Raw genomic sequence first — 24,101 nt, 5'->3', positions numbered from 1 at the left:
AATGTGAAGTAACACAGTCTTACAGTATGAAACTCAAAATGAAAGAACATTTTCTATTTGCAAACTCCTGGCTTTTCTTCTCTGCTCATAAAAACAGAGTCTACTTTTGCACACCCAGCTATTAGTGTAATTATCGCTTTTTTCCCCCCAGCTATTACTGTAAGCCACTTAACAAAGACTTGTGTTGAATCTGGAGAATTCTAGCCAGCAACCTAGGACCTGTGGAATAGTCAATACAAATGCTCCAGATTTGACTTTTATTAATAAAGTATATCAGGTATAGTTTGTAATCATTGCAGAGAAATGTAAAATCACAACCAACACATACGTCTACACTACACTGTCCAGGGTCCCAGTGTAACTCTAACCCCTGCCTTCCTCGGGACAGGACTTCCCCTATAGCAGTGTTACAACGGCACAGGAAGGTATGTGCAGCTCACGGGTCACTGCAAGTTCGGAGTAACAGGGTGAGCAGCTTTTCATGCCTGTCAAAGAGCAGATCCCACTGAAAGAGGAAAAGCTCAGGTTTGCCTCTTGGATGATGAGTTTGTGACCAGAGCTCAGTTCCCGTACCACCCTCACCTCCGCGCACCAGAAGGAAAACAAAATGACATACGTATGTGCCAAGTCCTTCCGCGCCTGGGGCTGTGTGCTGGCCCCTCCCTGGTGGCACTGGAAGTGTTGGGGCAGGCCTGGGCTAACATACGCAGCGGTACCCGCACCCGCAGCACAGCACCTTGCCCACATTCAGATAAACTTCCTGTCTCCACGGACACGAACCACAGAGGCCTGTTTACACGGGACCACAATAGCCCTCAGCTCCGAGCCAAACGAGTCTGGAGGAAACCCTCGCACAGAAACTGGTTTTGGCCTCAGTGGGAGGCCTGCACTCTGTAATGAGAGCAGTGTGTTTTTGTTACATTCTGGTCAAACTAGATCTGCCCTGGGAGGGTATGACTGTTTCAGGTATGGAAGACGGACTTCCTAGAAACTATTATTAGAAAAGTAAAGCTCTAATGTTCTAGTACACTTCCGTACTCAGCGCAAGGCCGAGTGTCCAGGATCAAAGAAGGCTGTAACCCAGCGATGCACCGTGACAAAGACCACTGGACCAATGACACATTGCGGCTTTTCCATACGCTTTATTGCCAACAGTTTTAAATGGTCAACATAAAAAAAAAACAGTTGATAATAAATACTGCTCTTTGGGCTGTAATAAATAAAAAGTTTATTAACAAGGAATGCACTTTTCCAGCCACAATTGTCTTTAAAAATTAACAACAACAACTAAAAAAACCTATGTATGGCCATAGTTCACAGTTGAGCAGCCAAAAGCTGCTCCGATTACAGCCTGTAAGTGACACGGGAGTGTCCTCCCTTCCTCCTCCCCTGCAGGAAGTATGTTCACAGTTCCAAGTCCTCCGTCTGAAATGCTCTCAACAGAAAGAAGTGAAGAGTCAATGCACATTTCTGTGAAATTGTCTGTAAAACCTTGTAAGACAGGTGCGCCAAGCAAAACTGCATCCTGGTTCACTCTCAGACTGTCCGGTCAAGAGCGGCATCCTCGGCCAGCCCGCAGGCCAGAGGGCTGTCTTCGTACCACACTGCCCACCCTCCTCGACGTGCTGGAGACCACGCTCCTGGGCTCCCGGGGGCTCTCGCAGTGGAAAGAGGAGTCCCCAGGGCCCTCCCAAGTCCTCTAGTTACATCTCTGCAAGAGCATGTTCAGGGCGTATTCCATTCGCTGTTTCAATGCTGATGAGCAGCCTGACATCAGCAGGGTTGTCAGCCGGAACGTGGCCGACACCCGGTCCTCATTGATGTAGGTGAGAAGGTAGTCTTCATTTTGGCTGCAGACAATTATTTTCGTGTGGTCATGGTAGAAATTCACCTTTAATAAGACAAAGATATTAGCGCTCTCTAAATATAAGAATTAGAAAGCCTGGGTCCACAACTAAATTGGCAAGGTAGAAATGTCTTAAGACCTAATCGCGCACATCACTGAAGGGTGTATTTACCTGGAAGGTGCCGTCATTGAAGAGCATCATCAGGGCCTTGTCGGATTTCAGCCACTGCAGGAGGTAGAGCCGAGGTCTTCGCACATCAGTCACACTGGGCAGGTCTCCACCCTGGAGGACATGGGAGAGGCGGGGCCTGTGAAGGCTGTCCTGTGCTTTCGAGTCCTCCAAAAGCAAATCCTTCCCAGGCTGAAGCAGCATCAGAGTGACCTGGGGGCCCCTGGTCCCACCTCCCAGAGACACTGAGTCAGCAGAAGGGGGTAGGAACCATGAGTCTGCACTCTAACAAAGCTAACAAGTGTGCACTGGCTGTGAGGACCCACTGGTCTGGGGACTGCACTCCAATACCCCTGCCCCCTGCCACACAGCCCCAGCACTCACGTCCATGAGGTTCTCCTCCATGTAGTGAGAGAAGTATTTCAGCACCGTCACTTGACTGATGAACTGTTCAGGAGCATCTGTCGCTGGGAAGATAGAGCACTGGCCGAGCTCTGCATAATAGTGAACGGTTCTGAAAACAGCAGTGACGGGAGAAGAGAGAACAGGGGCTGTTAGTCACTCTGTCCGGCTTTCTTTATACAAGACTAACGAACTGGCAGGATGTCACTGACTGGACACACCACACTTACTTCTTGTCCGGAAGGAGGCTCATGTGGGCACCATTGTTGAATAGGACACCTACAGTGTGGTCTGAGAGCTGGTACCCAAAGCCGTACTTGTTCGAGTAGTCGACCCATTTGGTGACCCACTGAAAGGAAGTACTCAGCTGCTCTTTGGGAATGCAGTCAGCTTCTGGCATGTTTTCTAGACACCCTCGAAGGACTCTTGCCACTGTGTCTGCAACACTTCCCATGGTACTGTCTTCAAGGCCTTAAAAGTCAGAGGAAGTTATAGAATAATTAACAAAAAACCACAGACTTTAGTAGATGTTAAGTTTCTCTCCACTAATTCTTCTAAGGACATGAAACTCAAATTTCTTCCTAGTCTTCCAAATTCTGTTCCTTCTATGTTAAATTAGTTGCTTGAATGCACAAGTACTTTGGTTACTTAGTATTGAGCACTGGCATGGCAGCTTCATTATCAGAAACATTGTTGACAAGACTTACATTCACTGCTACTGCTGCAGCTGCCAAGAGTCCCTCTGACAATCATCCGAATAGCATCTCCGATCTGCTGCCTGCTCTCCACTGTGGCTGCTCCCGACCCTGCCACTGTCGTGGGAGGGGGCTGGAGCTCCTAGGAGAAAGGAGGATCAGGCAGTGAGTCAAGTATCCAAAACGCATTTAATCTTGAGAAGTCTGGGCTAAGAGGAGGTTGTGGTAATCGCTGGGAAAGCTTATCAGCAGCAGTGGATGAGGGCCAGGGAAAAGCTATCATAGTCCCTCCACAGCATGCACTGTTCCACTAAAGGACAAAGTCTTTCCTTTCAAAGGGTTGCAAAAAAAAAAAAAATAAGTAAATACGACATGCTTGAACCATGATAACCACAGAGAAATAACTAACAAAGAATGAAAACGGTGTCAAGTGCTGGTGTCTACTCTGTTCTTCCCCAGCATACCTCATCTGTCCTCTGTTTGCTGGGCTGCTGCGTTATTGAAGTCTTTTTCAAATCATGCCTAAGCTTGTAAATTTCTTCATCTTCTTTAGACACTCTATCTGTAAATCAAGGAAAAGAGTTATGAGCATTATTCTAGCCTAATGAGATAGGAACAGAGCTAGCCAGATTTCCTCATTTTGCATTAATAGCTAGCTATAAGCATACAAGGCAAAAACAGCATTTTTATCATTGCTATTAGCTGCAATTATGCAAGAAGCACACTTTAATGCACATGACACAGCTATCAATCACATTTTGCAGTGTTGAATTTATTATGCTATAAAATGTTCAATAATATTGCTAAACTATGCTAATGCCAAAGCCTCTGCTAACTAACCTATCAAGTTTAAATATTGGAACAGAACAGTGAGAGGTCTCATGACTTACTGTGAGTATCAATATATCTTGCTTTGTCTTTTCTGCCACCAAAAAGAGCAGCAGCTGCTTTCTTAAAGAAATTCTTAGCTGGGCTTGACAAGTGGAAATCCGGAACTGTATGACAGCAGCTGGAAGACAGTCTGTCTGGAGTGAAGCCCTATGGGGAATCAGAAAGCCTTTCAGTGACTGCCGGGCAACTGGGACCAACAGAATGTAATCAAAGATTCAAGAAACATGCCAACCTGCAAAAAAAATTCATGACGAATGATATCATCCAAACTCGGACGGTCCTCTGGGTGTTTAGACAACATGCTAGCTATTAAGTGCTTAGCAGGGGCCAGCAGTGACGATGGCATGGTATACCTTGCTTCTCTTATGCACCTGTAAGTTTCTTTCAGATTTGTAGTTTCAAATGGGGGTCTTCCTAATAACATCGTATACCTAAGCGAAAGAAGACACTTCTTTAGGAATGACGGTAAAGCAACCCTTCCCAATGTTAAAATCTAAATCCAACTTTGCCTTTTGGTCATTTCAGTGCATTTACTTACATTACACAGCCCAAAGCCCAAATGTCTGATTCACAGCCATGTCCCTGCTTGTTGAGGACTTCAGGAGAGAGATAATTTGGGGTACCACATATTGTTCTGCAAAAACAAAATATGAAGGTCTCATTAGGATCGATTCTATTGTTTACACTTAGTTCCCTGGATAAAACCTTGAAAGTACTGTCCTGAATTTCTATCTGGAAACCTTTGACTTTTGGTTTTGGCACTTGAATAACTTACATTTGATCATGTGACTTTTGGTAAATTTTTAAATGCTCATGTACAGTTTTTTCGGCCCACATGACAGTATTTTCAATCAACTGAGACCAGGCATTTTTATAGGTATCAGGCAAACCTAAGATATTTGTTTCACAATCAACTTATAGATGATGTGAGGCACTCTGGCCTAGTCCCCTAAGTGAGCACTAGGAGTGTCCTCCAGGTAACATTGTTTGGTTTGCAGGTTTAGTGCCCACCGACTTGCCCTGAAACACTAACTGGAAAAGGAACAGGGCACACTTGCTCTGCACAGAACCCTGGCGGTGGGTGCCTTTCTGACTCTCACCTCCTCCTGTGTTCCAACGGTTCCAGCCTGGCTGCCAAGCCAAAGTCCCCGACTTTCAGCTCCATGGCTTCATTAATGAAAAAGTTCCCTGGAGGATAAACAGAACACACCTGAACCCCTATGGGAAGGCGTTCCAGGCAAAGGCACACACACCCACTTGGACCCAGCGCCTGCGGTTGACCACCACAGTCAGCTCTACAAGCAAGACTGCTGCATAGGCCTGGTCCCAATAGGAACATGAACGGGCATGCGAGAGACAGGACAACACCCTCTCCAACACAGAATCAGCGATCGCGGTAAAGGGCTCACCTAGTTTGAGATCTCTGTGCAAGATCTCTTGTTCGTGAAGGTACTTGAGTCCAGAAACGATCTGCCTGAGGTAGTATCGGACTTCCGGCTCCGTCAACACCTTTCTTGCTTTCAAGATGTGAGCCATGGACTAAGGGGGAGGAAAGGAGAAGCTGTCAAACAGTTACCAGAGTCAGGATGCGAGAGTCACCGCTGTGCAGGACAACTGCCTCCACGCCGACCCCCCTCCCCCACGGAAGGTAGCCTGAACCCGGGGCTGGCGGACACCTACCCTTCTGCTGCAGTACTCCAAGAGAATGTAGATGTTCTCTTTGTCCTCGAAGTAGTGGTAGAACTGCACTACGTGCTTGTGGTGCAGCAGCCGGTGTAGCTCGATCTCCTTGTCGATCTGGGGAAAAGCGGACCATCAGCTCCGGGAGCCGGGGGCCCCAGGTCGCCCCCCCCCCCCCACTGGCTGGTCCGCACACAAAGGAGGCCCCGCGTGCAGCGCGCACGCACCTTCTCCCTCTGGTGAGGCTTGGCCACCCTGCTGTGCGGGATGATCTTCGCGGCATAGACTTTGTTGTTTGTCAGATCTGTCATCTCGTAACACTTGGCAAAGCCGCCCTGCAAGGAGACAAAGCCGAGACGCGACTGAGTACGGCGGAGCCGTGGACGGCAGGTACCGGCAAAAAACACACAAGACGGTGTAGGCGGGGGCGGGAGCGGGGGCGCAGGCTCCTCCGAAAGCCCCTTCCCCCGGAGGCGGCAGAGCGCTCAGCTCCGTCCCTCCGCAGGGCGGCACCAGGAGACGGACGCGGGGCCGGGAGGTCGGGAGTCGGGAGGCCAGGAGCGGAGCGAGGTCGGGGAGCCTTCCAGGCCCCGGCGCTCACCTTGCCCAGCACGCGGCCCCGGCAGTAGCGCCTCCCCGTCGTGGGGTCCACGACGACCCGCGACACCTCAGCGCCCGCGTGGTGGCGGTGCTGCTGCGGGGCAGGTGGCGGCTCCTGCGCGCGGGGTGGCGGCTCCTCGGCGGGCGGCGGTCGCCTGCGTTTGGGGTCCCCGCCGCCAGCTTTGCCCGGCTGCTCCGCCGTCTTAGCGCCGGCGGCCGGCGGGTAGGCGATCGTGCGCAGGAGCTCCATCGTCACTACCCGCCTCGTATGCCCGCTGCCTGTCCACTTGTGCGAGTGCGGGTAAGCGCCGCGCCTTATATACGGCCGGGGGGGGTGGGTTTTTCCCGCGTTGCGTCATGACGGCGCCCCGCCCACCCCCGCGCAGGGTGGAGCCGAGCCGGACAGCGACAGCAGCGACAGAAGCGACAGAAGCGACGTTCCGGCGCCCCCCGGCGGTCGCAGCCAGGCGGAGTGAGGCACCGTCGGAGCCTTCCCCCCGCCCGACAGCATATTCAGGGTGACGGCCCCGAGCGCCCCGGTGAACGCGGGGCAAGGGCGCCTCCTCGCGGTGCGCTCCGGAAGCGCGGGTGGCGGGACCCTGGGCGGCGCACGGTGAGTGTGCGGGTGTGCGGGGCGGCCCCGGTCGTTCCCGGAGGGAGCGCACGGTCCCCACTCCACGTGTCACGGCCGTGCTGCTGGCGGGGCGCCGCGTCCTCGCCGCTAGGGCAGGTGGCTCCGGTGCGGCCCTCGGTGCGAGCGCCACGTGTGGTGTCTGCGGCGCCCCGGCAGGGCGCGGACGCCCAGTCTTACAGACGAGGACGCGGCGTTGACAGGAGGTGGCCCTTCTCGATGGGTCAGGGTCAGCCACCTTCCGGGCGGGGCAGCGTGCGGCCTATGCGGGAAGTTGCCCAGCGCGGCGGGGGGCACGAGCTGAACGCTGCCACCACCGGTGTGACCTGCGGCCCCGGCCAGGCTCAGGTGCGCGTGGCCTGGACGAAGCGTCTTCAGAGACCGAGCTCGATGCTCCCGAACCGCAGGAGGCCCAGGGGAAGGCGCGGCGGGCGATCCGGGATAGGCCAGGGCAAGCGGGGGCGTCTCAGGCGGGACGGAGCCCCCACCCCACCGGGCAGCGGCCTGGGACCCTGCTGGCAGCCGGGGCTGGGCTCGCAGGTGTACGGTTCCAGACCTCATTCTACACCACACCCTTGTTTTATTGTCCAGTATTGAATTTTTTTTTAACCTATAGTTGGTTATGGCCCTCTAAGGTGAAGAATAGGTTGTCGTGATACTTTTCGTTATTATTTCAGTTCTCTGATTATGACATACTATTGTTTATATTGTTAGCAAGTGTGCTTAAAAATCTGATAGGCTGTTGAACATCTCATATGAAATTTGGGCATTTAATGAAATATTAATCCTGTAGATGTGTCATGGGGTTTTCTGTGCATCTGTAAGAATTTGACTTTTTGGTTGGTGATGCTTTCGTGTGGACAGAAGCCAAATTGCCCCTACTGTTCTCTCTGATGGAAACCTCTTCAGTTACAACCTACTTCTCTTTAGTTCCATACATTTAATGCAAATACAGTTAACACCCCAGGAAGATTTTTTAGCGAAACTTGAGAAGCTGAGTTGTAAACTTTACTTGAAAGTGTAAGTGATCGACCCTGGCCAGTTGGCTCAGTGGTAGAGCATCGGCCTGGCGTGTGGACGTCTGGGGTTCGATTCCTGGCCAGGGCACACAGGAGAAGCACCCATCTGCTTCTCCACCCTTTCCTCTCTCCTTCCTCTCTATTTCTCTCTTCCTGTCCTGCAGCCAAGGCTCCATTGGAGCTAAGTTGGCCCAGGCTCTGAGGATGGCTCCATGGCCTCTGCCTCAGGCGCTAGAATGGCTCAGGTTGCAGTGGAGCAACGGCCCAGATGGGCAGAGCATCACTCCCTAGTGGGCATGCTGGGTGGATCCCGGTCAGGCGCATAAAGAAGTCTGTCTCTCTGCCTCCCTGCTTCTCACTTCAGAAAAATACAAAAAGAAAAAAGAAAGAAAGTATAAGTGATTAAACATAGCAAAGTCACTTTAAAGGAGAAGTAATGGGGGAGGCCCTTCTTGACCAGCAACCATGACCTACTGTGAAGTTGTAACTGTGAGGAGTCTGACCTCCCTTAAGGCAGACTGAGGAGGGTACTGGAAGAGAGACCCTACAAACAGGTCCATGTGCTGACAGAGGCAGGGCAGATCAGTGAGGAAGGGAGGGGTTATTGAGTGAATGGAACTGGAAACATAGCTCTCCATATTGGAACTATGGAACCCGTGTCTCACACTGTGTTATCTTTCTAGGCTGCTGGTGCAAAATACCCCAGACTGGGTGCTTTCAACAACAGAAGTGGAGTCTCAGTCCTGCAGCTGAAGTCCAAGATGAGTGTGCACGCAGGTGGGTTTCTGCTGAGTCTTCCTTCCTTGGCTGTCCGAAGGCCACCTCTCATGTGTCTTCACTTGGCCCATCCTCTGCTGACTGTCCCTGGTGCCCTTGTGTGTGTCCAGCTTTCCTGTTGTAAGAACAGTAGTTAGATTGGATGAGGACCCACCCACATGACCTAATTTGACCTCTGTTACCTCTTTAAGGCCTTGTATTCAAAAATAGGGGTGTTAGGAGTTAGAGCTGCAACCAGTGAATTGCGAGGGGCACTGTTCACCATAGCACACATACCATGTGCAAAACACCTCCACATGGAGCAAGAACTTAAAGAACAAAACAAAATATTAGTAGACAAGGTAGGAAACCAAATTTTTCAGTTCAGGACAAGGAAAGATTTTTTTCAATTGAGATATAATTGACATTGTATTAGTTTTAGGTATATAACAATGATTTGATATCTGTATATCTTGTGAAGTGGTTAACACAGTAAATTTACATCACCATGCATAATTATAATTTTTTTCTTGTGATGAGAATTTTCATGATCTACTCTTTTAGTGATTTTCAAATATGCAAGGCAGTATTGTTAATTATAGCCACCATGCCATATACATTACATCTCAGACTAACTGATCTTGTGACAGGAAGTTTGACCACCTCCACCCATTTTGCCCCCAGCCTGCACCTATGGAAACCCCCAATCTGTTCTCTAGATTCCACATGTAAGTGGGAACATAAAGTATGTATTTGTCTCTCTCTGTCTGACATTGCAATTAGCATAATGCCCTCAAGGTCCATTCACATTGTCTCAAATGGCAGGAGGTCTTTCTTTTGTAAGGCTGAGTAATGTTTCATTACATATACGTATCACAATTTTCTTATTCATTGATCCACTGAGGGACACTAAAGTGGATTCCATGCCTTGGCTCTCATGAATAATGCTACAGTGAACATAGGAGTACAGATATCTCTTTGAAATTACGATTTTGTTTCCTTTGGCTATACACCCAGATGTGGGACCTTTGGATCATATGGTAGTTATATTTTTAATTTTTGGAGAAGCCTCCATACTGCCTTCCACAGTGGCTGCACCAGTCTTTATTCCCACAACAGTGCATAAAAGTTCCCTTTTCTCTACAACCTCACCAACACTTGTTTCTTGTCTTTTTGATGATAGCCATTCTGATGGTTATGAGGTGATATTTTGTGGTTTTGATTTGCATTTCCCTAATGACTAGTGATGTTGAGCATTTGTATGTCTTCTTTAGAAACTGTCTATTCAAGTTCTCTGCCCATTTCTAAATCAAATTCTTTTTCTTCTTGATATTGAATTGTATGAGTCATTCATATATTTTTAATACCATTTATCAGATACATGATTTGGAAATATTTTCTCCCATCTGTAGGTTGCCTTTTTATTCTATTGATTATTTCCATTGCTGGACAGAAGCTTTTTAATTTGATGTAGTTCCATTTGTTTATTTTTGTTTTTGTTGCCAAATCCAAAAAAATCATTGCCAAGACTGACATCAAGGAGCTTACCTCCTATGTTTTCTTCTATTGTTTCTATGGTTTCAGGTTTTTTATTCAAGTCTATTATGTCTGTTTTGAGTTGATCTTAGTGCATGGCATAAAGATAGTGGTCCAGTTTCATTCTCTTCCATGTGGCTCTCCAATTGTCCCCACACTATTTATTGAAGAGACTGTCCTTTATATGTATATATGAGACTATACTGTGGGGAAGGGGTGGTCTCTTCAATAAAGGGGAAGATTTCTTAATACATATAAAGCATTAACTCTATAAATAAAAGTTAATAAATTTGGATAAGTTAAAGTTAAGAAATTTGATTCCTCAAAAGACACCTTAAAGTAAAAAGACAGACTATAAATTGGCAGAGATATCTGCATACATCTAAAAAGCAAAGAATTAAGACAGGTATGTAAAGGGCTCCCACAAAATAATGAGAAAAACAGCTAAACAGAAAAATGAGTAAAAGACACAAACAAGCGTTTTTTAAAAAAGGAACTACTTCTAGCTAATAAACGAGATGAGATTCTCAGAGTCATTAATAATCAGGAAAGTGTAAATTAAGACCATTTAAAATAATTTCACTGGTAAAAATTAGGAAGCTTTAAAAATATCAAGAGTTGAAGAAGATGTTGATCGACCATTTACTTATTATTCTTGGAGACTGAATTGATCATCTTATACCGGATAACCCAGCAAGAGAAATGCTCACACATATGCACCAGAGGACACACACATAGTCATGACAAGCAAAAAACAAAACAAAAAAGTCAAACCAAATGCCCATTAGATGGAAGAGTGTGGTTCATGCCATAATGAGATACTATGTGAAAATCAATGAATTACAGATATCAACATCAGTATGAATAAAAATGTTGAGTTTTAAAAATGACAAGTTAAAGATCACTAATTTAATTCAAGAACTAAATCTGAGTATAATGCTCACACATGCAGATACATTGATTTAAAATACTATTTTAAGCCTGACCAGGTGGTGGCGCAGTGAATAGAACATTGAACTGGGACAAGGAGAGCCCAGGTTTGAAATCCTGAGGTCACCGTCTTGAGTGTGGTCGCATCTGGCTTTAGTGCTGGTTCACTAACTTGAGTGCAGGGTTGCTGGCTTGAGCATAGGATCATAGACATGACCCCATGGTCACTGGCTTGAGCCCAAAGGTAGCTGGCTTGAAGCCCAGGATCACTGGCTTGAGCTTAAGGTTGCTGGCTTGAGCAAGGGGTCACTCACTCTACTCTAGCCCCGCAGCCAAGGCACATATGAGAAAGCAATCAATGAACAAGCAATCAATGAACAACTAAGATGCCGCAACAAAGAATTGATGCTTTTCACCTCTCTCCCTTCCTGTCTGTCTGTCCCTGTCTGTCCCTCTCTCTGACTCTCTCTGTCTAGGCCACCAAAAAAATTACTATTTTAAAAAATAAGGAAAAGTTAAACACAAAATGGAGGTTGATGAGTGCCTTGTGTGACAGGCAGGGCTATGGAAGAGGCAGAGACATATAGGCTCGTGTAAGTTCTTGTCTGTGATGTAGTTCTTGGGTTGGATTACAGGAACTCAGAAGAAGCATGCATGCAGAGTTCAACGCTAACTATGTCACAAGTCAAGGAATATGGTTAGTCCAATTATGAGTACCTTAAATTCAGGTTAAAAAAACCATTTCTGATGAGCATAGTGATACGAGGGGAGTAGACAGTGAGAGAATTTGGTGTATAAGTGTGTCACCAAGAGGCCACAGGGCTCAGCGGGGCATGTTAAGTCAAGTTCAAACAGCCTGGCTTCAGTCTGGAGAGTTAAAAGAGCCCAAACCTCATTTTAAGTTCATCACAATATATTTAACTGATTGGATATTTAAGTTTAATGTCTAACTCTTTGAAAAGCAACTTAATATGAAATAAAGGGTTAATTTTCGTATTTAAATTTGAATTTTTTTAAATTAAATGAGAGCAGGGGAGGCAGAGAGACAAACTCCCACATGCACCCCCACCAGGATCCACCCTGCAAGCCACTGATGGGGCAGTGCTCTGTCCATCTGGTGCATTGCTCCGTTACTCGGCGACTGAGCTACCACTGAAGCCATCGTGGAGCCATCCTCAGCCAAGTACCAACTCACTCAAGCTAATTCAGCCATGGCTGGCTGCAGGAGGAGGGGGGAGGAGGGGAGAAGCAGATGGTCGCTTCTCCGGTGTTCCCTGACTAGGAATCGAACCCGGGACATCTGCATGCCAGGCCAACGGTCTAACACTGAGCCAACTGTCCAGGGCCTAAATTTGAATATTAAATATGCTACATATCCTTTATGTTCTGTTCATTGAGACATACAGGCATTTTGCAAATGAGTAAAACTCTGTATCAAAGCCTTTAAGTAATCTTTGATGAAGTTGATATTACATATTTATCAAAGTATTTGATCAAAACTTACTTATTCCTCTGTCTACTTAACTACCATCCATCGATCTGATTTCTGGGCATGGTAATAACAATGTTCAAGAATGTGAGGGCTAAAAAAATAACCTTTCCTCCCATCTTCTAAGTCCTTCTAGCTGGGGTAATAATAAAATTAAAGAGACAGATCAATAGGAGAAAATGTCCAAGGGGAGCCCTAAGCCCAGAGACCACAGACGTTCTGGGCAGCTGAGGCATCTGTGCACTAGTGGTTTGGGACTTGAGAGGCAAAGGGCAGCGCACGGGGAGGTGGGAGCCAGTGCTGGTGCAGGGACGTTTGCTGGCCGCTTGAACAACAGGGGACGCGGGGCACACTGTGAAGGAGGGGCCTTGCCTGGTTCCTCCGGGCCCCTCACACGTTAGGGCCTCTCGAACTGCAGGAAACTGCGTATCCTCCCTCCTGGGGCAGACTGTCTACACTCCTTTTACATGTTTGGGGAGTTCAGAGGTTTTTTCCTGTCTTTTGTTCCTCGACAACAACTTATAATCATTATTCCAAAGGATGTATTTTTGGGTGACAGCAGCTTCCCTTCAATTGCACCCCTTATTCTCTGATGCACAAACTGCAGTTGCTAAGTCATTGCAATGGGCTTAGCGCACCCTCTGCTGCTACAAAGTGGTATTGCCAACCGGTGCTAAAAGTTAAGGTGTATGAAGTCACACCCACCATGTCACTGTGTTGTGTGGCATCCACAAAAGAAGTCATTGCAGTTTTAAATCTCTCTGAAAGGGCACAATTGTTTCTAATGTCAATTTACTTAAAATTTTATATGTAAAACTTTTTTCAGAGAATATAATACAAATTCCTTTTCTCATTCTTGGGAGTAAAACCTTTGGTAAGTATTAATATGAAAAACTTGTCTCATAGACATCTTTAAAAAGTCTTTTAGAGGACATCTTTCTCTCCTCCCCTTTTGAATTCTTGCAGTCTTTGTATCCTCCATGCATGTACTCCCGAATTTCCTGTTCATTTAAGACCACTTCTTAAAATGTGTGATTGAAAAGCAACAATAGAGGGTACATTTCTTCCTAATACTGACAAGTCCAGTTGAGTTTAGACTCTTTGAAGAATTTGTCACAAACTTTAAAATGAAACTCCGTTCAACTAGAATTTTTATGTATGGCCCTTTAAAACCATTTTCTTGTGAGTGAAGAACACTCTTTTGTCGTTCTGTTTTAATAGTGACATAGTGTAAGATCCAGTTTTACTATTTTTAAAACTATTTGAAAAAACTGGTCCCTTATTGTTCATTAACCTTGAAACTTACTGTATTGGGAAATCTCTGGGCACTGCAAGTGGGAAATCAAAAACCAGGAAGGGAGGTCTGACTAGATTAGTTTTAGCTTCCCCAATGCTCTCAGTACAGCAGAGAAGCTCAGTGAAGATTGTCAGACATATTCCAAAGCAGTGCTGTTTATGCAGAAGAAAACGTTAAAGTTACTCAGTTCGTACACGCAGAGTATTTATCAAGCTCACACTCGTAAACCAAAGGCCTTCCTCCCCTGGGGAGGAGGTCGTGTCCTCACAGAGGAAGGCAGGCAGACACAGGGTGCAGCTGTCCTTGTCCTGGACTTCCTGCTTTCTCCAGTGCTTCCTCTGGGTAAAGTCCTCTCACAGACCAGCTCTAGAACGACTGGTCAGCAGAGCGTCACACCTGTGCTTGCTTGCCCAGCAAGGATGGACCTCACCTTATCCTTATGCCCTCCTAGAGCTGAGCTGTGTTTAATGACCTTTTAAGGAATTGTTTACATTCTATTTATTAGCTACCAGATTTTTGGCAGGTTGGACTCTTTTCCCATCTAGAAACTGCAGATAACAATACCCACCAAATAGTATTGTTGTGGAATTAAATGAAGTAGTTTTCATAACATGCTTCCAAAGTGCTTGGAATATATTGTGTTTAGTAAATATTAACCATGAAGTACCTCCCATAACAATGACTGCAGCAATTCAACACTTTTCCTTTGTAATCTAGGAAAAAGAATGGATAGCAAACTCCATCTTTATTAAAACTATGGGGAGAGACTCCAGAGTATTTGTAGGGTGTATGTATGTGTATGCATATACCTATATATGTACACAAATAAAAGTATATTGTATATACATATAGATAAGTTATATATAACAAATATATATATACAAAAATAACCACAGTTGTTTAGAATTTGTATTTAAAAATCAATCTTAAAAAAACTACATATAAAAATACAAGCAAATTTTAGAATATGCAAAAAATATGAGAAAACACTAGCTATCAGGACATGTGGGGCACAGGTAAAGTGCTGGTACTGAACAGTTTACCTTCCACCAGGGATGTCTGGAGGCCACGCGGGGGAGGGAAGCTGCTGGCCTGTCATGGGCAGAGAGCAGGGAGGCTGCTGGCAGCTGGGTGCCAGAGCCTCCACAAGGAGGGAACTGGAGGCAACGTCAGAGCTCTAAATATAAATATTTACACCAGTAAATGGAGAAGGAGGAAAATAAATCTATTTAAAAGTGATAAAAACACACATTGTTAGCCAGTCCAGACTCTACCATTTCCCTCAAAAAACAGGGAGACAGAAGGCACTTACACTGACCACAGAGGAAATTTAGAAGATAATTGGAGACTACTTAATTCCATATAAATAAATCTGTGATGAGATGGATACTTTTCTAAGAAAATATTGATCAAATCTGACCCCAGAAAAATTAGAAAATTCAACAAGACCAATTTCCACAGAAGTAGAGGAAATTGTCAAAACCTGCCCCTAAAAAGACATCAGGCCTAGGTGGTCCTCAGGCTGACCCTGTGACACTGTTGCAGTTAAATAGTACAGTGCTGTTCCAGCTGTTCCAGAGCATAGAATAAAATAGAAACTGAGGATGTATTCTTGTGAAGCAGCCATGACAGTGACATCAGGACCTGGTGAAGATTGTGCGTGCAAGGGTCACAGACAATCTCAGTTATGAGTGTGGACATTTAGAGGAAGTCATTAGCAGACAACCCCCAATGCAGGAGCAGAACATTACTTCATGATGAAGTGTAATCCGAGGGTGCAAGGGTGCTTCCACCCTGAGAATTCAGTGTCATTGATCTGCAAACAGAAAATCCAGTGATCACTTTCATACATGTTGAAAGGCACTTGACAAAGTCAGTCAGCATCTATTTGTTTAGTAGCAGAGATCATCTGTATTTGCACACCCACCCCTGGGGAGGGGCTGCCTCAGGCTGGCCCCAGAGCCCCAGAGCTCAGCCTGTGGGGTTGTGGTGGGGGAAGGTCTTCTGCTCCGGGTGGTGAGGGAGGCACACAAAATAGAGTCAGTGTCTGGTCTTGATAAAAAAAAGCTTGAGGTGAGAATCAATAGATACCTACAATGATAAAATACATCTTTCAACTGAAACCCCAGCACTGTGCTTTGTGGGGGACCCCAGGAGCTCCGAACTAGAGTTAGGAGGTGGCAAGGATGCTCGTCTTGAACTACTGGTCCTTGTAGTTCAAGAAAGAGATTAGGGGGGTGGGACCCAGAGCAAAGGCCAAGGGGATTGAGTACAGATCGGCAGTCACAGAACAGTCCCAGGATGGAGAGGACAGCACGGAGTGTAGTCAATAACATTCTAATAACGAGGGGGGTGCTGGAGATACAGGGGACCGTATGTACTTTGTAAGGATAAATGTGTCCAAGCACTGTGCTGCACGCCTGAAACTAATATAGAGTAATACCAAGAAAAGAAGAGAGACTGCAGGTGTAAATGGAGAGTCAGTGAAACTGTCCCGTTGCAGATGAGGTCACCATGTTCCTGGAAAACCCTAAAGAGGAAACATAAAGAGAGCAGAACACAGTGGAAGGGTTCAGAAAGCGATACACAATAGCAATCAGAAAGTGTGGTGAAAGAAAAGATTTCACAAAAGCAATCATTACACAAAGCTGACATATCTAAAAATAAATAAGAAATATGCAAGACCTGTATGAAGAAAACTCTTAAATAAAAGACACAGAAGCAGGTTTGGACAAACGGAAAGCTATACCTGTTTTTGGAGAAGACACACTATATCTTAAAGCTATCAATTCTCCTTAGATTAAATTATAAATTAAACTCAACCCAAATAAGATTACTTTTTAAAAAAATTTAGGTGCCCTGGCCAGTGGCATTGTGGATAAAGTGTCATCTCAGAGCACCGAAGTTGTGGGTTTGAACCTGGGGTCACTGACTTGAGCCCTGGTCAGGGCACATGTGAGAAGCAATGAATGGCATAACTGAGTGGAAGAATGAGTTGATGCTTCTCTCTCTCTCCCTTCCTCTCCAAAAAAATAAAAACAAATAAAATGGAAAGAAAGAAAATAAATTAGGTAAGAAGATTCCAAAGTTTATGTAATGTACTAGCAAGAATATCAAGGAAAACTATAAAATAAGGACCAGATTAGCCTTAGGCACTGAAATATACCAGAAAGCTTCAGGAATTCATGAGATACTGACTCATGGATTTGCAACTTCAGTAGTGGGTCCAAGATACATAGTGTTTTAGTATTTTACAAAGGTTTCCAACGACATCAGTGAGGTTACCTCACTGTTCAGGTGGACTATCTACTACATGCCACAGGGCCAACTTGGTCACCACTGGGGGAGAAAGTGCAGTGGATCCACCAACAAAATGAAAATATTATTTTTAACATATCACAGAGAAAGAGATAGTTTTCCTGTTACAAAAAGAGCTCCTATGAATTGATTTAAAAGACCCATAAGTCAATAAAAAACAGACGGTTCCTATATCCACTCGACCTCATTTACAAGAAAAGAAATTGAAATTAAAACTTTACTGAAATACCCTTTCTTCTCATAAAATTGGCAAAACCCCCAAACCCGTGTGAACATCCTGCATTGGTGAAATGCTGAGGAAACAAGGCCTCTTGTATATTGGTGAGAATTGGTACAGTCTCGGCAAAGAGTAATTTGGCAGAATCTGTCATATTTGGGGTCCAGGCACTGTACTCTCTTCCGGGCGGGCCTGTGGAGACAGTCCCGTGCACAGAACAGTGAGGAGCGGCGCCAGGAGGGAAGCAGCCCGCCCGCCACATCCAGCCCAGAGCTGGCCTCTGGGAATCGGGTTTTCTGGTGAGGCCGCCGGGCCTGTTTGCTGCATGTGGCCCGTGGCCGCCACCCCACTGCCATGGCTGAGCTGGGCGGTCACGCAGAAACTGTCATGGCGGCAGTTTGCCAGCCCTGGAGAGTGAGGCTGTTCATTGGGGCAGTGCTTGTAACTACAGACTGGGAGACCTGGCTGGATAGCTCGCTTGGCTGAAGCCTTGTCCCGAGTGTAGAGGTTGCTAGTTCGGTCCCTGGTCAGGGCACATACAGCAGCCCAGTGTTCCTGTCTCTCTCTCCCTACCTCTCTCAAAAATATGTATATATTGGGAGGACGCTGGAGGACAACTGACCAAATGCTGTGCACCCATATGATAGACGTAGGCCATTGTAACAACAAATGAAGAAGCTCTTTAACTCCTGATGTGGTGAGATCACCACAGGAAGTATTGTGAGAGGCCAGTGAGACAGTGTAGGGTTAGCAGAGCCTGCTTCCTTGGAGTAGAAAGGAAGGAAAGTAATATATATTTTTACAGTCTTAAATATGCAGACGGCACAAAATTTCTGGAAGAACTAATAGGAAACATAACAATGGGGTTTTTCCCATTTACTTGTTTGTATATTTATTTTTTTCAGGTGGATTATTTCCTCTCTGATCACTTTTTATTAAAGAATAGAATACCTATATTCAGAATACATATAAAATGTCCTTTAACGACAGGGTTTGGCTCCTCTAAGAAGCCTTGCGGGTCCGCCCTCCCCTGCTGCTCTGTCCTGTGACCCCGGTTTCGGAAGCACACCTCGCTTCTTGTGGTTTGTCAGGTGTGTTACTCTCTTCCCCACAGGTACGGAAGCCTCATGGGGACAGGTGCACAGCTTTCTCAGGCGCTGTACTCCCAGTGTACAACAGTACATGGCACAAAGTAGGAACTCAATTTTGAGTATGGGGACAAATTTATAAATAAAACTTTTGAGAAGACTAGGAACACCCGAGATTTGATCTTAGAAGTCACTGAACTACTCTGGGCCTCGGTGCCATCGTCTCTGAGGGGGGATTACAGCACTTGTCAGGTTGAGATGACAGAGCCAGTGCCTGACATACAGTAGGTCAGCGAGGTTAGCTGCTGCTCAGTGTCCAGGAGAAAGCGGGGAGACAGCGCTAGGGAGGGCAGGAGGGCAGACAGCAGGGTGTGAGCCCATAGCGAGAAGCCCTCTCGCCAGCATCGGTTATGGAGGGGAGTCAAACAAATCTGAACAGAGTGAAGTAAAGGGAAGGGAGCAAGCAAGCTCTGTGTTTTGTTTTGCATTTCAGTCACTATTGACTTGGGGAAGTGGTGAGAGAGGGGAAGAGAAAGCAACAGCCTGTAGGAAGTCTTTGCCACCGGCCAGCGGGGAGGACGTCCAGCTCAGGACCTGGCTGTTCCCGGGGCCAGGGGGACCCCACCACGGGCCAGGCTTCTTCAGGGTTCTTGGGGATGCCTGCCCTGGCCGACAGTCCCCAACCCACAGTGCCCAAAAGGACCTCCCTCGCCCTCCTACCCCACCCCGCATCCACGCCCACAGCCCACTTAGTTCTGGAGATGCAGGCCTGCAAACTGCAAGCCTGGCTGTGAGGGCTGTGTGATACCTGTGCCCAGTGTCTCCACCCTGGGGGAGGGCACAGCCAGTGGCGAGGGAGAGGTGGGGTACGGGCTCCTCACTGGGGGCACCCTGGGTAGGTGGGCCACTCGGGGAAGATTTTTGTTAAACTTAATTGTGAAAATATTGGTCTTGCTATTTGGACTTTTATATGTATAATACAGCTAAAGAAAATAAATGATCATGTCACTATTACTATAAAATAAAAATTTCTTTTTAAGAGATGAATATAAAATTTAAAAAACCTATAAGCCAAATTTGAATTGGCAAATGTCAATTTACAACTCCTAATTTAAAAAAATGTATCTCCTACCTCTGATGTCTGAATGGGCCTGCATTTTATAAAAACAAGACAAAACAAAACACCAAAAACCAGTAAACAAGTTGATTAATACACTTGAAACATAAAACATAATGAAACTCGCCCTGGCCGGTTGGCTCAGCGGTAGAGCGCCAGCCTAGCGTGCGGAGGACCCGGGTTTGATTCCCGGCCAGGGCACACAGGAGAAGCATCCATTTGCTTCTCCACCCCTCCCCCTCTCCTTCCTCTCTGTCTCTCTCTTCCCCTCCCGCAGCCAAGGCTCCATTGGAGCAAAGATGGCCCGGGCGCTGGGGATGGCTCTGTGGCCTCTGCCTCAGGCGCTAGAGTGGCTCTGGTCGCAATATGGCGACGCCCAGGATGGGCAGAGCATCGCCCCCTGGTGGGCAGAGCGTCGCCCCTGGTGGGCGTGCCGGGTGGATCCCGGTCGGGCGCATGCGAGAGTCTGTCTGACTGTCTCTCCCTGTTTCCAGCTTCAGAAAAATGAAAAAAAAAAAAAAAAACATAATGAAACTCTAATGATATTTTTAAAAAAGCAAATGTGCAAACAAAAATTTCCTGGCCGACACTAGAAGTGACTATTACACCAAATCTTTAGCCTGAAAATTGGTAATTAAAAAGAATGTATTAATTCAGTCTTCTTGTAGCTCAAGGTAATATCATAACCCTAAGTCATTCGGAAATTTTTTCTAGTTTTATTAAGATATTGACAGAACTATATAAGGTTAAGATGTACTTCTTAATGGTTTGATTCATATATTACAAAATGATCACCACAATCAGTTCAGTTAATGTCCACCATATCACACAGATACACAATAAAACAGGAAGAAAAAGTACTTTTTCCTCGAAATGAGAACTCTCAGCATGGGCTCCTCAAACCCCAACCTCCCCCACGGCAGCACCCACTAGTCACCTGGCAGTAAGCACATCCCTTGGGCTTGTTTTCAACCGTCTTCCTCCAATTCCCCACCCTCCACCCCCCACCTCTGGTGGAAACAGTTTTATCAGAGAATACCACCTACTAAGTGTAGAAAGAATGGACAGTACTAGAAAATGCAACCACAAGTAGTATAACTGGTTCTCTTAAGAATCAACATAGGACCAAGTCATCAGGCGAATGTCTGATAAGACACATTTTCAAATATCGGCTCACAGATTCCCTGCTGACAACCCAGGCGGGAATGGGGAGTGGAGGTCAGGGCTGCGTAACATCTGGCTGCCACCACCTCAACGCACAATCCACACTGGCCATAGCACAATCCACACTGGCCATCGGGAGCAGTGGGACCCCACCACCCCTGAGGGGAGGACGGAAGTGAGTGCTCCAGACGTGGTCTTAGTACAGCATGCTCAAATCTAAGCCAGTTTGCGTTCTAACTTCAGGTTTAAAGGAAACACAGGACAAAGGAATAAATTACATGAAAGACCAGGGGAAAAATGTAACAGAAGCAGAAAATAGACATTTTACAAGGCATCTAGCCTGGTCTCTCCCAGAAGCCCAGGGCAGTCAGAAGCAACTTGCAGATGGACAGTCAGGAGTCACAGAGAAGGCACCTGTGGTCCCTGGTGGCCTTGGTTTGAACAAAGCAGCTAGAAAATGCATCTGGCAGCAGTGGGAAAACGTGACTGAAGTAGGCATGAAAGAGTTACTGCTTATTTGAAACCACGATAAAGGTATTATAGCTCTCTCACTGTATATGAGGCTTTCCTCATTTTAAGAGACCCATGCATTGATGTTCGTAACCTACTTTTAAATGACCAGAGACAGAGTGTGTGTGTGGGGGGGGGGGGGGGCATGTGTCAACAACTGTTTACTTTGGTGGTGGATGTATGACTGTTCACTGTACCCTTATCTACACAATTCTATTTTTGAATATTTTCACAATTAAGTTTAACAAAAATCTTCCCCGAGTGGCCCACCTACCCAGGGTGCCCCCAGTGAGGAGCCCGTACCCCACCTCTCCCTCGCCACTGGCTGTGCCCTCCCCCAGGGTGGAGACATTGGGCACAGGTATCACACAGCCCTCACAGCCAGGCTTGCAGTTTGCAGGCCTGCATCTCCAGAACTAAGTGGGCTGTGGGCGTGGATGCGGGGTGGGGTAGGAGGGCGAGGGAGGTCCTTTTGGGCACTGTGGGTTGGGGACTGTCGGCCAGGGCAGGCATCCCCAAGAACCCTGAAGAAGCCTGGCCCGTGGTGGGGTCCCCCTGGCCCCGGGAACAGCCAGGTCCTGAGCTGGACGTCCTCCCCGCTGGCCGGTGGCAAAGACTTCCTACAGGCTGTTGCTTTCTCTTCCCCTCTCTCACCACTTCCCCAAGTCAATAGTGACTGAAATGCAAAACAAAACACAGAGCTTGCTTGCTCCCTTCCCTTTACTTCACTCTGTTCAGATTTGTTTGACTCCCCTCCATAACCGATGCTGGCGAGAGGGCTTCTCGCTATGGGCTCACACCCTGCTGTCTGCCCTCCTGCCCTCCCTAGCGCTGTCTCCCCGCTTTCTCCTGGACACTGAGCAGCAGCTAACCTCGCTGACCTACTGTATGTCAGGCACTGGCTCTGTCATCTCAACCTGACAAGTGCTGTAATCCCCCCTCAGAGACGATGGCACCGAGGCCCAGAGTAGTTCAGTGACTTCTAAGATCAAATCTCTGGGAAACTCCCATCATGTAATGTGATTGGCAAGCACAGTCCTCACTGTCAAACTAATCAGCCAGAAAACTGTGTTCTCACTCAAGTGAGTGTGTGAATAACTGTTTCTGTGACAACCATCTTGCTTCTGAGTTCTAGGTATTGGAAAGAGAGAAATAAGACAGAAAAAGTGAGAAGAAGAGAGGAGGCACAAGGCCTTGCCCTGAGTCTGCCACCGGGAGGAAGTTTCTCACAAAAGCTCTGCAGTCCCACCTCCTCCCTTTGTTTTGTCGGCTTCAGAGCTGTGCACATCTGGGGGACACACAAGAGTAAATTCTGCACGGGTGGATGGACAGACAGAGGAGCAGATAGACAGTTGAAAGGAATGCTCTTCCTGTGTAAACTGGGAGAGGATGACCGTGAAGAAGAAAGTGGGGGAGGAGAGTGAGATGGGGACTCAGGCAGGTCTGTCCTGAAGAAGAGCTCACACCAAGTCCGGAACTTGGGCCACCTGGTGCCCAGCACTCCCTGCAACATCTCAGGTGCAGTGTGCCCTTGTTCGAATAGACTTTTCCACGAAACTAGGTACGTGTTATTTTCTGTTTTGTTTTGTTTTTCTCTTGTAGATTGACTTATTCTCAAAAATCTAATTATCACATCTTGGTGGATGATTCAGAAACCTATCCATCTCTGCTTCCATCAACAAGCACCAACCAGATGTCTCTATTTGATTTTGGGGTTTGTATGATCTTTCTTTCTTTCTTTCTTTCTTTCTTTCTTTCTTTCTTTCTTTCTTTCTTTCCTTCTTTCCTTCTTTCCTTCTTTCCTTCTTTCCTTCTTTCCTTCCTTCCTTCCTTCCTTCCTTCTTTCTTTCTTTCTTTCTTTTTTTTTTTTTTTGTATTTTTCTGAAGCTGGAAACGGGGAGAGACAGTCAGACAGACTCCCGCATGCGCCCGACCGGGATCCACCCGGCACGCCCACCAGGGGCGACGCTCTGCCCGCCAGGGGGCGATGCTCTGCCCCTCCGGGGCGTCGCTCTGCTGCAACCAGAGCCACTCTAGCGCCTGGGGCAGAGGCCAAGGAGCCATCCCCAGTGCCCGGGCCATCTTTGCTCCAATGGAGCCTTGGCTGCGGGAGGGGAAGAGAGAGACAGAGAGGAAGGAGAGGGGGAGGGGTGGAGAAGCAGATGGGCACTTCTCCTGTGTGCCCTGGCCGGGAATCGAACCCGGGACTTCTGCACGCCCGGCCGACACTCTACCACTGAGCCAACCGGCCAGGGCCTGATCTTTCTTATCTCCCTCCCTCCCTCCCTCCCTCTCTTCCTTCTTCCCTCCCTCCTTCCCTTCCTCCTTGCTTTCCTATTTCTTTTTTTTTTTTGGTGATGTCACTGTTTGAAGATCTCACATTAACTGCAGATTTTCACCTCACAGCACAACAATAAAAATCTTCTGTAAAGGTGTTTCTTTGGTCGCCCCAGCCTGAAGTAGAATTTAGCTGTATCAACGACAACATAATTGTAAGTGGCTTGAAGTTGTCCTGAATAAAGGGACATCCCCTCTATCTCGGCCCAGCCTCTGGGTGATGGACGAGGCACAGGCAGACTCACAGTGAGGAGCAGTGTGCTACCTTGCTTGTGAGAAAGGGAGAGAAGTCAAAATGTGTGGATATGAACATAACATATATGTACACACAGGCAGGTATGTAGGAGGTGGGTAGATTTGGACAGATGGACGTCTGCTTCTATTCTCAGGACGAAACTCTGAAGGTGAG

The 24,101-nt window shown here is 46.9% G+C and overlaps 1 protein-coding gene and 1 long non-coding RNA gene across 2 annotated transcripts; one reads left to right on the top strand and one right to left on the bottom strand.

Moving 5' to 3' along the window:
* Positions 1–1,129: 1,129 nt before the first annotated feature.
* PLK2 (polo like kinase 2) lies at positions 1,130–6,563 on the bottom strand. The gene is made up of 14 exons (XM_066377480.1): positions 6,285–6,563; positions 5,911–6,018; positions 5,684–5,800; positions 5,413–5,542; positions 5,104–5,191; positions 4,542–4,637; positions 4,236–4,434; positions 4,003–4,150; positions 3,577–3,674; positions 3,125–3,254; positions 2,648–2,888; positions 2,400–2,529; positions 2,019–2,129; positions 1,130–1,891 (listed from the first exon to the last, which is right to left on the bottom strand). Exons 1-14 carry the CDS (start codon positions 6,531–6,533, stop codon positions 1,700–1,702), a joined length of 2,037 nt encoding a protein of 678 aa, XP_066233577.1. The 5' UTR covers positions 6,534–6,563; the 3' UTR covers positions 1,130–1,699.
* A 260-nt stretch (positions 6,564–6,823) lies between these two features.
* On the top strand, positions 6,824–23,917 carry LOC136400568 (uncharacterized). Its single transcript, XR_010750335.1, has 4 exons — positions 6,824–6,896; positions 8,617–8,710; positions 22,958–23,069; positions 23,762–23,917. It is a non-coding gene; the product is annotated as an uncharacterized lncRNA (long non-coding RNA).
* The last annotated feature ends 184 nt before the right edge of the window (positions 23,918–24,101 follow it).

The sequence above is a fragment of the Saccopteryx leptura genome, chromosome 1 (assembly GCF_036850995.1).
Source record: "Saccopteryx leptura isolate mSacLep1 chromosome 1, mSacLep1_pri_phased_curated, whole genome shotgun sequence".
NCBI classification, from domain to species: Eukaryota; Metazoa; Chordata; class Mammalia; order Chiroptera; family Emballonuridae; genus Saccopteryx; species Saccopteryx leptura.
Note: the sequence above shows the minus strand (reverse complement) of the source record. Positions and strands in the feature narration are given on the sequence as shown.